Raw genomic sequence first — 14,775 nt, 5'->3', positions numbered from 1 at the left:
GAGGACATCTCGGAATTAAGAAGACATTGAGTCACCTACGACAAAGATTTTACTGGATAGGTATGAGACGAGATGTGGAAGAATGGTGCAGAACATGCAGTACATGTAGTGCTAAAAGGGGACCCAAGTATAAAGGATGCCCACCTTATGAAGAGTTGCCTGAGAATGTGTCACAGTTTGTGAAAGTGTTATTGGAAAGGATGGATGATATTCACCATCAAGTGCGTTCAAACTTGAAAACGTCTGCTGATTCGATGAAGTTATCTTATGATAAGAGATCTACTGAAGTCAGCTTTGTACCAGGAGACAAGGTGGGGTTGTATAATCCCAGGAAGACCAAAGGGAAGTCTCCTAAGTTGTCTTCTCCGTGGGAAGGCCCATATGACATAGTGGATCGTCTCTCAGACGTGACGTTCCGAATAAAATGTGGTCGGCGAGGTAAATCAAAGGTGGTGCATGCCAAAAGGCTGCTGAAGACGTGTCACCTGGAAAAGCCACTGTCGAAGAAGAAATTCTACTCGGTTTCGAGAATGGAAACAGTGAAGCCCTTGATGAAGTTACTTCCACTGATGTGACTATTACCTATAATAGGACATTTCCTGATAGAGCAGATGAACTTTAGGTGAAGCAGAAGCCAACGAGATGGAGACTAGTACGGAAGAAGATATGTCCCGTAAAATTAAGAGACTTTGTTGAATTGTAATTTTGTGTTTGTAAATTATGTACATTTAATTAAGTTATTGTTAATTATCTATTGGTTTCATGTAAGTGACATGCGCTGTAGTTCTTGAAAGATCGAGGAAACTGTCGAACGTCCTAGCGTTTGCTAGACGCCCTCTTTTTTAGTATATAAGCCGGCAGATAAATTGATAACGGGGATAATCGAGTCAAGCCGTAAGTAAAGTGTGTAAATCATTGTGAATTATAGTGTGTGTTAAAGTTAAAGTGACTGTGGAAATTCTGTGTATTGCAAAGTTGTTTTGAGGAAGAATAAACTAATTTTATTTAAGAAAGGACTTGTATCGCTGAAGTTCCTCGGGAAATTAACAAACGATCAGTGACGTAACAATATTTTTCTGACATCATGAATAGAGTTAATTATAATCATGCACCGAGAGCAAAAGGCATTCAGACGATAACAATTGTTAACTACCTGGTATGTTTCATAAACTACAATCTCACTTTTCGTCCACACTTATTAGTTATTCCCGAATTGTTTGCACAATGAAAATATATGTGTGTGTGTTGTAATCACGTAAGTAGTCATTATTCTAGATAGTTTCTAAGAATAATTTACTTATGTAGCATGATAATTCGAACCTTAAAATTTTTGAAAGTGTTGATTAAGGGCGATCTTTTTATTATTGTTAATATTAATTGTATTTTTTATAACAATGAAAAAGTATGTATTAGTTAATGCAAATACGAATTATTTAAAGCAGGTGAATTGTACCAAATATTATATTTTCCCCGCCAGGTGGGAAAATCGTAGCTATTTCAATAACCTAGTCTGGCATACTTGATAATGGGGATGTCAAGAAATAACGTTAGGGATTGTGATTTACAAATATGAATATCTTCTACAGCGGTATTGAACTATGTGTAGATGGATTTTAAATATGGGGTGTGTGATAACGAAACGTAAGAACAAAGAAGATTATGAACCTAGATGTTTACCTGAAGTCAGTATACATACAGGTACAAACATCAGCGGAAAGTTGAAATATGAATATGATGAAGGATTGGATTTGGACTTGGAGACCGGAGAGAATGAACGTCAGAAAATAAAGATTGTTTTTGTGTTTGGTAAGATATCAATTTATTGAGAGTTATATATTATATTAACAAAAACAATGTTTTAACTGGTGAACAAAAATTTTTTTCATCTAAAGTTGATGTGAAATTTTTATTTGTTTTAATTAAAAAAAAAAAGACTAGTTAACAAATTATACCTGTTGTTGTAATTTAAGTTTTAAGCATAAGTTTAATTCTGATTAAAGTCACAGGCACAAAACAATGGACGTATTTAGAATTTGTTCAGTGTCTTCAGTCTCTTAACACAAGACAATCATAACAAAGTCTTTGACCTCCAAAAGAGTGTAAAGGAGCATCTCAAGACATTTCTTAAGGTGAACAATACTTTTTTCAGAGTTGTGCCTACCTGTTAAGCATCATGTACAAAGTAATTATTAGAGGCATTTTGACTTGTAAATGAAATTTAACATTTAACAACTTTGCTGACTATGCTAGCATCTATAGTGTACTCTCTTACACTACAGTAACAAAATAATTCTTGGATGTGTTTAAAAGGTTAAAATTGTACCATGCTGACTGATAAATTTAGTATTTTATGTTTGAGTAAATCTATGAAACAATTTATTATTATGTTAATGTACTATTTTGATAGTATGCCATGTTCATGGCCAATTTATTATAATATGTTCAAGAGATTGTGAAAGGACTCGCACAGACAAACCTAGAGAAGTAAGCCCTGTGAGTGAGAGAAAAGTATATGTAATTCATAAATTAATACTTTCTACATGGTAGCTCACTTTGAAATTCTTATATTTGCAGAATTAAATAGACATTAAGTAAAACTTGTATTTCATAAATATTTCAAATTTTTCAAAGTTATTTTTTTTTATATATTCAATCAATGTATATGAAAAATAAACACCATCATGTGTTCATCATTTTTTTTGTGTACTACCTTATATTTTATTCAGTAAAATTTCTTTGAGATAATGCTCAGTTTTTTAGGAGTCAAATGATGTTATTAAAAATACTTCTATAAGATGTATATGATTTTCATTTTTAATTTTGATGTAACATTGTTTTTTTGCACACATGAACAAATTTATCCATGTTGTCTTTAAATTATGTTAAATTACACTAACTTGATTAATGTTTTTAGGTATTTTTTATGAACTGTGTTTTTCTTGTATAGACCCTTTTTAAAGATGCTTTTCTTGCATTACTTTTCTGCTTTACAGAAAAATGCAACGTTTAACTTAAGGTGCCATTTTAAGGCACAGCTTTTAAAATGGGCTATGAAGCTACAAAACAATTAATCAGTTATCTATCTAATGAAATAAAGTTAGTCTAAATAACCATGTTTTGTGTAATTTATAGGTACATGGCACAATGGACATATATTTGAATAAAAAACTTGTTTACTAATTTTATTTTTAAAATGTACTATGCCGTACATTAAAAATCAGTTATTGCTCTTTCTGTATTACTTTTCTAGGTAGACCTTCACCTTATCACTAAAACAATTTTTTTCCAATAACACAATTCAAGGACTTTTTTTTTTCTCTTCAATTGTCTTCTTATAGTTCTCTCCATGGATTTTATACAAGAATTGGTGTACCTTCAAAGTAACATTTAAAATTTTTTTGAAGATTCTAAATCTTTTTAGAAAATAAGTTAAGTGTTAAGTAGAAAAAATTTAATAGAGCAACAGTATACAAAACTACTTTAGGGTTGTTTATTTTCATTCTTTTGACATCATTTTATAAAATAATTATGAAAATGAAGGTTAAACATTTCACAAATACATAAACAATAATAACTAATTGTTGAAATTAATTAAGACCTAGAAAAAGTTAGTCTTTTGAAAACATATTGCATGTTAAAACTGGAAATAAAAGACATTTACTTAGACTATAAAAGGTGTTTTCAGTAAAACACTAATATTCAAAAATGACAGTTTATATGCTATGTAAAGAAGCCTGTTCTTTTTCAATATGGACCCTTATATAACACATAAAAGTAACTAAGACTGAAAGTTGCTTCTTTGCTATAACATTATAAAACTTCTGGTTAGTGTTTAATGCCTTAATTTCTTTTAAAAAAATTTCCAAAAGCCAAAAACATCAATATAAACCTGGGTTGCTTATTATACTTGCTATGAAAATTTAAGAATTTTTTATAAGACTGTAATAGTTACATGATTTCTAAACCAGATTTTTATGGCATTTAATCTAAAACATATCTTTTATCAATCAAACTTAATAAAATATGCCAAGTTAAAAACACAAGTATAAAACAAAAGAAATAAACTACGTCTGTATATGGGATTGTAAGAAATACTTTTTGATGATGTAAAAAGTTAAGTAACTAGAAAACTGTTGTATATTATCAGTAAGCAAATCAAAATTTTTCACATATAACTGACAGGGATAGATCCAGGATTTTTCAGAGGAGATCCAAATATATTTATATTGGAAATACCCCCATGGGAGGAGAAGTTGAGAAAGGGACTTGTTCCCCTCTCAAAACTTCAAAACGTTTTGAAATTTGGAATCCCTCTAGGGCTATTTCTTGACACTTTCCACTGATTTTTGTTAGTCACTCCCATCTGCAGATTAGCAAAAGAAATCCAAATTACCATTTCTTTCTGCTACCATTGTGAATGTGGGCCTTTAATTTAGGAGGTATAATGAAAACTAGAGAGTCATTTGGGAGGTTTTTACCAGTGCTAAGGACAGCAATGGTAAAGAAAAAATTTAATAAGCTCAGACCTTGACTTTAGCACACCCCGCTAATTTATTTACAACAAATCATTTTGTAAAAAAACTCAAAGTTATTACATATTTTTTATCATAAGTATCCATCAAATGTCACCATGCATGTACTTGTTTAATTTATGACATTAATGATGCTTCTATAAGTAAACTTATTCAGAGTTTTACAATGTACAAGTATAGTCTATAGGCTTATCCATATAATCTTTCTACTTGCATCTCTACTTTTCTGTTTAATTCTATGTAATGTTTCCTGTGATTCTTTTTTATATTGGAAAAGAAATTTCTAGATATTATGGACCCCATTTCCTGTGGATCTGCTACTGAGTGAAGGTTACTGATAGTACTTTTGGTTAATTTATTTATATTTTGTTGCTCTTTTTATTGCAATTCCCTAATAGTATATTACAAAGTGAAGGGTTGATGAGCTGTTGTGACTTTATGAGATAGCACAAGTGACTTTGAACTTTGTAAATAGTAGCACACTGTTCTGTTCATATGGGTCTTATCTCTTACTTCTAGATTGATATTTAACAAGGAAAGGAAAACACTTGGTTAGAATTATTTAAATTATTAGGTTTTTATGTTCAAGGAGTACCACCACTATAGCTTGAAAAATTGCTAGCTCTTTGTGGTAAAAAGGTATTACTTATTTATAATCTTAGACCAGACATTTAACTTTTCTTATGCTCTGCCAATAACAGCTCACTTCTCCCTGGTTTTTTATATTCTCTATCAAAACACACACTTCTTCCCTCAAAGCACAAGACCAAGAGAAAAACTTTTTTTTCAAGATTCTAGAACAATAAATCAAATTCAAACACTGAAGTTTCCAAGTTTCTCATCACAGAAATCAAAACTATAAAAATTTCACACAATCTCTTGTAAAATGTGTTAAACTATGTACAGTCCTACTCAGATGAGCATAACAGTTTTTTTTAATTTTTGAAAATATTATATGCACCCTAAACATGTTAAAGAGCATCTTCAACAAAAAAAAGATGAAAAAAATATTTTTATGTACTGGTTTGTTAAATATAACCATAAAAACATCAAAAACACTGCTTATTTAGTTACATTTTTCTGAAAAACTTATCATATGATCACAATCAGTCTTGACTTTAACAATTATTACCATATTGTCAGAATATTAAATAGAGAATTAAAATCTAATGAGATAAACTAAAAAAGAAGTTATGAAGCAAATCATGTAGATAGGGATTGAAATTTAGAATAATAACAGTGGTCAACATATGGATATTATAGTTTGGATAAGTTTGTGTTGTTTGTATGGTATGCAAACATGCCATGTGTTTTCTGTTTTCTTGCTTTCATGTATAGAATTATTCTGTGTAGTTCTGGATTGCCTATGGGAGAAGTAAATGTAAAGCTACATCTAGTATATGAAAGTCAACAGCAGTTTCTCCATTGGTCAGTCAGGTGATATCTCAAGGTTATAACTTCCCCTATGTCTCAGTGGGATTGACCAACATTGACATAGGTAATACTGGTGTCTTGAGAGGAACAGTATTATCAAACTTGGTATATATACATACTAAAGGTGTGGCAATACAGCTGTATGATACGAGTATCGTATTGTGAAGCTGTGATACGATATGATTTATGCATCTTCACGATTTTGGCAAGCTTTCAGTAAACGTCATAAGTCTTTTGTACAGAAGAAATCAGAATTTCTAATAAAGTATTTTTGCTAAAAATTAATGATTCAATAAAGTGTATTGAGTACTAAATGTTGTCTTCATTTCTTTTATCAAAAACATTACATGCAAAGTAACATAAATTAACAATAACAAGATAGAGAGACAGATATTAACTTTTTGTTTATTTTATTTTTCTTGCAAGCTGCCATTTAGTTGATCAAACCTGAGAATTTGAAAAAGTACTGTAAAGTGTGAAGTAATTAAAATAAAACAATGTTAGTAATATACATGATAAATTACAGACATGACTGTCAAACTTTGTAACAAACCATTGGTAAAACTTCTGTATCTAAATATGTATCATATCATAGCATCAATATCTAGATATGTATAGTATTGACTACTATGATGAGATATGTACCCCTAGTATATACTATGATCTCTTGGCTCTATCTCAAACTCAATCCCTCAGTTTGGTAAGTGAAATTTAACTTTTGCTTTAAATAGTGATACTCTCTTAAAGTTTTAACCTGTTACGTTGATTAACTCTTAATGAACCCCTTAATAAGTTATTAGGAAAGTTTAAAGAGTTAACTCAAGTAAAGTCACTGGCCTTCATCCTAAGCATTTAACTTGATTGTTTTTTTAGTTTAAATAAAGTTTTGTTTTCACTAAATGTTATGTTTGCCCAGTCTCTTTTTTTTTTTCAGTCACAGAACTTAGAATTACTTCATAATAAATATCTTGTAAAACCTTCCTATCTTGTCACTCTTGGTGGAAATAAGTTTTACTTGAGAATACTACAAAATAGATAGGAAGAAGAAAATTTTGGTTCCATGACCATATGGAGTGTTCTGTTGTTGTTTCTCTGATATGTATATTAGCATTTACTTGAACTGTTGTGTTATTAAGCTTAAAAAAACTTTTGTTCAAGAAAATGTCATTTTCCAAAACTCTGAGAACTTATGACTAAGATGGAGAGTTGGTCACTGAAGAGAAATGTTATCTTGGATAATTTTTAAGTCTAGAAGAAGTCCTCTCCTGGCTGTAACTTTCACTAATGCTGTAAAGATTCATGACTTCTTTTTTATTTCTGCTAAAATCTTAGGAAGGAGAATGGACAGGGGAACAGAGGGAAAACAATGAGCTGTGGGGAGCTCTCTTGGCTGGGAGGTATCATGCTAGGGCAACCATGGATCACAGAGAAGCCTGTGATAGTGCAGAACCAGTGGATGAGCCACAGATTGCAACTTGTTGCTTTACTACTCTGGAATATAGACTATCTGTCTGAGTGATGTTGTCTCTGAGTAGGCTTACTACACTGTACCTCATTTGTTTAGGATGTTTCAGCTGAGATTCCATGGCTTCTTCAAAAGGTCCCTGTGGGCAAGGCTAAGCAGATTTCTCCTGTAGCATTAAAGGGTATGATGAGGGGGGATATCAAGATTTTTCTTGATTATTTCAGACAGGTGAAGTAACTATCATTGAAAAAATGCAGCATTATGATTGGTTGATTTTACTGGACACCATCTTTTCTTCACTCTTGGATGTTTGTTTACATTAGGTAGTACTAGTACTGCTTGGTCTATAAATCTTTAACAGAAAAAAACAAAAAAATGCCTTGCTGCATTGCATTGGGTTGCTGCAGTTTTTTATGAAAAAGGAAAACAACCATACAAGTTTCCTCCTGACAACGAAAGAAATCTATGGGAAGTTAAACAAAAAAAAATTTCAGTTGAAACTGCCACTGAATTTAACTGAAAAAAGATGGACACATAATCATTTTGACAAGTCTCAAATTTCAAAACAACTGCATGATTTATTAGTGTTTGTAATAAATGGTTTGATTTAGTGTTTTTAAGACAACCAACAATACTTCCAAGATGATAACTCACCTCTCACACAGAAAAGCTGTCTTCTTCATGTGTCTGCTTAAGAGACTTGCATGCCACTAGCCTTGAGGCAACTCCCACCTAATTTCACATGTTTTAACATGAACTTCATTATCATGTGACAAAAGCCATCCACCAATAGGAGAGAGACACAACCTCCATGCACAGTAACCCCCTATGCATTTGCAATCATGATAACTTCATTGTTCTCCTTAGCATTGTATTGAACAGACATGTTTAAATTTTGTGTCTGAGTTCAGGTTGTTGAGATTTGCATTGTTGATGAAATTTGATTTTCATTTTCTATGACTTGTTTCAAAAGCTTTCAATTTTATTTGTACTATGGCTTCTGGAAGCTCATTAACTGTTGGGGATGTTGCAGCCACAAGCTTACTGGGCTTCCTTTTCCCATCCTGTTGGTCAAAATTCTTTCTTCTCAGTTGGAAATGACCTATTGGACTATGACTTTCAGTTGATTTGCTTTGGATAGAGCCTTACCATTTGAAAAACGACCATAATCTTCTAATCTCTTTCTGGATTTCATTCTCAAGTATGTTCATTTCCTTCTCTTTTGTTTATGTCCTTTATGATTTCTCGTTTTTACTCTATGATTTACATTTCTTCGGGTTTATTTTGTCTTTCCTACTTGTTTATGATTAAGATTTATACTGTTTCCTTTCTCTAATAGCTCATCTCTCACACACCCAAATGTCTCGTCCTTCTCACATTCATAACTCTTTTTGTCCTGACTTGTAGACTTTCTTCCTTTACTTTTTGTGATTCCCTGTCCTTGACATTGAGCCCCTTACCCTCTATTTTGCTCTCTCGTTCCCCATTTTTGCAGTTTCATCCTTTTCTCACCACTCTCTTGTATTCTCATGCATACCCCTGCTTTTTGTCTTAGGCACTTCAACGGGGTTAAGATCGATTTTCTGTAGATGTTTCTTCCCTTCTCTTTGACAGCTTAGCCTGCTCCACTTCTTCTGACCTATCCCTCCTTCCTCTGTTCCCCTGATGTTGGGACTCATTAGGTTGAGCTACATTCATCTTTACTGTACTCCTTTTTCTTTCTTGTTTATATGGTAATTGTCTGGTTTTCTTTCTTCACCTGGATGTCTTCAGTGGTGTTCCTTTCTTCCTGGTGACCTGGACTGACATTATACATCTTCAGACATTGTTACCTTTGTAGATTTTTCTTCTTTCTTGACCTTGCCCTTTACTCCTGTTCCTCATCTGTATCAGTCAACCCCTTGCCTTCCCAAGCCAGGTTCCAGGTGTTTCTCTTTTTCTCATCTGCCCTCTACCAGATGCCTAATTCATTACTTTACTTGTCAGTGTCTAGCAGGTCACATCTGGCCCTATGGGGATCTCTCTCACTTCTCCTGCTATTGGCCTTATTGTCTGCTGACAGTTGTTTTTCATTTCTCTATCATGATCTGTCTCCTCACTTCTCTTGTCTTTGCTCCTTTTACCATTTCCTTTTCTCCTCCCTCAAACCCAATCTATGTTTTGTTTTTTCACCTGGTCTGTAGTTGGCCATGGTCAATGTGTCAGGCATCTTCTTACACATCCCTCTTTACTCATCCTCCATATGTTTTTTCTACATTCAGTCCATCAGATTCACATCTACCTTACTTTTCCCTTTGACATAGCATTGCCCCCTTTTGTATTCATTTGTATTGTTAGGGTCTTCACTCACGTGTTGAAGTCTTGAGGCTGGTATGCCTTTTCTTGGATGATTTGCTTCTTTTGGCCCATTATTGGTGGTATCCTCTTCTCACACCTTCCTTTCTTTTACAAGAAGCTATTCAGTTGGGGGTGGTTTGTCATGAGATATACAGCCTTTCTCACGCTAACACAATACTTGGTACTTCCCTGGTTGAGATGAGATGTGGTCTCCTATGTGTGTGCACCAAGGGAGCTTGTCGTAAACTTAATTATTAGTAGTATATATATATATAGTAATGTAAATATTTGGCTGTGTTGGGCTGAGGATTATTCTACAGTACATGTCTGTGACTTGTTAACGATACATTTGATAATAAACAAACAGCACCCATTCCACTTGTTTTTAAGTAATATATATATATTTGAAACAAGTTAAACATATGTACACAATTCTTTACACTATGGAGAACATAGTTTTATCTTAAACACTATACAGTTCCCTTCTTCTTGTCAAAAATCCACTTAGGCCAATTCAATTGCTTTAGAATTCATTTGACAAGCCAAACCATTTTTCTCTATTTTTATTGCAATAGTATCCATTTATAATTCACTTACGCTTTCACACGAGTTATCGCAGTCGTATCCTGAACTTCCAATAATTGTCTGCATTTTGTTAAAGTCCACACAGGTGGGATCTATTAGTTTAGAACAGCCTTTGATAAGACAAATTATTCTCCTTATCTCTTTCAAACTGTTAATCTCACTCTAACATATCAACTGTTAGGCCATTCACTCCCATAATAGTGAACTTTACGTTTTTTTAACTTTTCTCTGACCATAGTTCTCTTTCACATGACTTTACTTTTACTCTGTTTACGCTCATCTGGTCACAGCTATCTATATTTCTATCATTAGGCCTTCTAGAAATCTCTATAGCCTCGACATCAATGGATTGCAAGCACAGTGTTCGTTAGCCTCGACATCAATGAATTACAAACACAAAATAAATTAATTAATAATTCTACCTACACTATACAGTCTCTTATATCTGACAGAGCTCATTTAGGTAAAATTTTGCACTTGTCCCTCAATGTTTGTTCTCATTTCACGGTTTAATAAAGATGTGTTAGGTAATATTTTCGTATGTGTTCAATCAAAATGTTAAATTTTGTTGAGAGTGAGAAAATCAGACCTAAGTTAGAGTTTAATGGATATTTATTTGTTAAAGACAAACAAGTGAAGGAAGAAGTTTATTGGAAATATGAGCAATTTGAAAACAAATGCAAAGGTCTTGTGATAACAATTGGTGATAATGTAGTTGAGAGTGTTATGAGCACAACTATACTGGCAATACCAGTGGCATTGAAGCTAAGAATGTAATGCACAGAATACAAAATGATTCAAAGAATACATGTGATGCACAGCATTATATTGTCTCACACACATCCTTTGGACTCAGCCAAGCTGCGGCAGTTAAGTTGCCATCTATAGACAGCATAAAAAGAACTATTCAGAATTTACATGGGAAACAAAATCTAGGACTAATTACTTCAAATATTTGAAGATATATTGTTTTTTTTCCAGAAGAGTACACTAAAACTGGAAATGGAGAATGGTTTTTAATGTTTGACTCTGGTGTGACAGATGATCGAATATTGATTTTCTGTACGAGAAGGAACCCACAGTTACTGTAAAGTTGTGATAATTTGTATGCTAATGGAACATTTAAGACCATTCTGAATATATTTTGAACAATTATATATGATTCACATGCTGCAAGGAAGCATTGCCATCCCTTTAATTTATGCATGGTTGTTGAATAAAAATGAATGTACATATATTAGACTTGTTAGAGAGATAAAGGAAGTGGTACCTGCCTTATATCCCATGTTTATATTAACAGAGTTTGAACTTGCAATGTTGCAGAGATGTTCAACTTTCTTATTGATGAAAATATTTTTCAACCCAAAGCTCAACTTGTGGTTGACTATTTAGAGGCTACTTAGATTGGATGTCCTGATTGAAGACGCTGCTTCCAGCTACCCGTATTTAAGCTTGAGATGTGGAACTGCTATGAAGGCGTGCAGCAGGACTTGCCAAAAACTAACAATTTGATAGAAGGATGGCATTGTGACTTTTTGCAGCAAGTTTCTGCAAATCATCCAAATATATGGAAGTTTATTTCTGCAATAAAGAGACAACAAAGTCTGAACAAGCTACGTATTGAGCAACTTTTGAGTGGTTAGGAACCTTCTATTGGTCAGAAAAAACATCATGACTCTGCAAAGAGATAAAAAGACTTGTCAGTGCATTTCAACCAACAAATAATATGAATGATTACTTACATGCACATAACATAAATTATTAATTATTACATAGTTAAAATTAATAAATAATTTTGGTGTTTATTGGATATTTTAATGGTCTGATAAAGTTGCTTATTGTAATATTGTGATGTAATAATATTCTACATTCTCAATCTCATTTTTTACATATATGTATGTTTTCCTTATGCATTAAATAATATTGGTCCATTTCACTTCAAAAATTCATTATTCAGGAAGAATAGTCAACTATTTGAAAGGGCTCGAGTTTTGGGTCTCGTTTGGAAAATATTACAACTGTTTTTGGTGATCCTGTGTGCTAACTACTTAACCATGATTTCAGTATTATAGAGTTTGGTGTATCATACTATGATTTCAGTATTATAGAGTTTTGTATATAATACCATGATCTCTTAGTTAACTTGCTCAATCTCTCAAGATCAAATACTCAGTTTGGTAAGTGAAGTTTAACTTCTTTATTTATGTTGTGATACTCTCCTAAAATTTAACCTGTAATGTTAGTTAATTCTTAATAATCATCTTAATATGTTCTTAACAGAGCTTAAACAGTTAACTTTGAAGTAAAGGAGCTGTTTTTCATTCTGTGCAGTATTTAACTTTGGTTGTTTTTTGAGTTGAAATAAAGTTTTATTTTTACTGTATGTTTTACATTGTGTCTGGTCTCAGTCAAAGTTAGAGAACTGAGAATTACTTCATAATTTATATCTTGTCGAATCTGATGTTATTCTGTGAACCTATCTTGTCACTCTTGGAAAAATCAGTTTTCCTCTGAGAATACCACATTTGTAGTCAAGGAGGACCACAATAGGTTTTATATTGCATGTCTTCTACAGTGAAAAAATACCACAACTCTTTCATTGTATTGTGTATGATGAAGAAATACCACTACAGTTTTAAATACTATGAGTTCCATAAGTATCACAACATCTTTGATATTTATGAATTGTGAGGTGAAGTACCATCACAGATTAAACGTATATCTATTCCATGTGGTGAAGTGGTACAACCACTTCATTGGTATTTATACATTGTGTAGTGAAGTACCACCATAGTTTGAATGTATGTGTTCCCTGTGGGGAAGTATTCGTACTTCATATTTAATTATTATGTATTCTTTGTGCTATAAACTACTACATATTACTAATTTTTCCAAACAGTTACTGATAGGTGTATAAAGTTAATCGAAGGTGTCATTCTAATGTAATATCAAGCCCTGGTGACATTAAATATTAATAATCTCATTCCTAAAGTTTTTACTTGTCTTTGTTAAGCCGACTTCCAGTTCTATCAGTGAGTGTTTTGTGCAGGTGGCCCAGGGTCTCGTAAAGGCCGTGTAGTGAACGACTTGGCTCAAGGGTATGGCTTTCATGTTATCAGTGCAGAAAAACTCATCTTGACACACCTTCCTGAGAAACTAGGAGAGGATGAAGAGATTGCAGAGACTTTAGATTCAACTAAAGAGCTGGAACAGTTGCTGCAGGTATACCTATATTGTAGTATATTAAACTTAAGAAACATAGGAAAGTGAGTAAAATGACAATAATCCCTTGCTTTACCTTCTTGAAACTTCATAGCAGTGTATAAACTTGTAGCTGTGTCTCTTTAATATCCAAAATGGATTTGTTTTCTCTTATGGTTAAAAATTTTATTATAAGTATTCATTTTATTCAAATTTATAAAGCTATAGTTGTAAATTTTACTCAGTGCCTACTTGTATGTGAGAGACTTGTACTAGAATTGGTTAAGTGTTGCTTTGTTATGAAACTAGTAAGCCTAAATGCTGCACTTAGTAACAGGTATGAGCATGGTTGTGCTTATATTATAATGCAAAACTTGTGACCAGGTGGCTTTAGTTTAATTTAGCATCTACTCCTGTTTTAAGTGTAACTGACACTAAATGTGATTCTTGCATTTCTCTAAATCCCATCTATGAATTCTGGTACAATATCTTACTTTTATCAGTGCAAATTTTCAGTGCACACCACTAGTTGTCCATCTCCCACTTCTGCATATCCACATGCAAATTATCGTGCAGCATCTTTCCACCAATAGGAGCATGACATAAACAGCACCCTCTTCACATCTGCACTCATTAATCACTTTGAGATTGGTCAGAAGACATACACCATATATCATCGGAAGTAGAGATGCTGGATGGGAAATGTGAGCAAAAGTAAGTATCTATTAGAAATACATTTTCAGTGTAGGAAAATGTTAACTTCCAATACAATATCTTATTTCCTCTCACAGAATTGCTAGAATCCCACATTGAACTGGTGGAGGGCAACAGCTCTTCACCAATAGGAGCATGACACCAATCCTACCATATCATGCACTATTTTCACATCTACACTCTTTAATCACTTCTCGATTGGCAGTAGTACTACACAAATGTGCTGGATTTTGCTTGCAGATTTGTCAGTAACTTTATTTTTTAATAAATACAAAAATATTTTAGAAACTAAACTATCGATTAAGGAAAATATCTTATAAATAAAATATAGAGGGAGTTAGTTACTTTAGCTTATAAGTAGCTAATAATAATTTTTCTAGTAATTTTATTCAGTATAACCAGAACAGAAAGACTAACTTCGAGTAGCTGGGCTTGTCTCAGCATTCCCGTGTTATACTTGAATAAATCTTCAGGAGAAAGGGAGAAGGTTGGGAATTAGAACCATAT

General features: G+C 32.9%; 1 protein-coding gene across 1 annotated transcript in view; it reads left to right on the top strand.

Annotated features, from left to right (window-relative positions):
* Positions 1–1,521: 1,521 nt before the first annotated feature.
* LOC106461397 overlaps positions 1,522–14,775 on the top strand; it is a 32,472-nt gene continuing 19,218 nt past the window's right edge. The window contains exons 1-2 of the mRNA XM_022388339.1: positions 1,522–1,806; positions 13,403–13,575. Coding sequence (XP_022244047.1) covers positions 1,599–1,806; positions 13,403–13,575 — 381 coding nt within the window. The 5' untranslated portion in view covers positions 1,522–1,598. The remainder of the gene's footprint in view (positions 1,807–13,402; positions 13,576–14,775) is intronic.

Source organism: Limulus polyphemus, unplaced genomic scaffold (assembly GCF_000517525.1).
Source record: "Limulus polyphemus unplaced genomic scaffold, Limulus_polyphemus-2.1.2 Scaffold951, whole genome shotgun sequence".
Lineage (NCBI taxonomy): Eukaryota > Metazoa > Arthropoda > Merostomata > Xiphosura > Limulidae > Limulus > Limulus polyphemus.
This window is presented reverse-complemented; position numbering and strand designations above follow the sequence as displayed.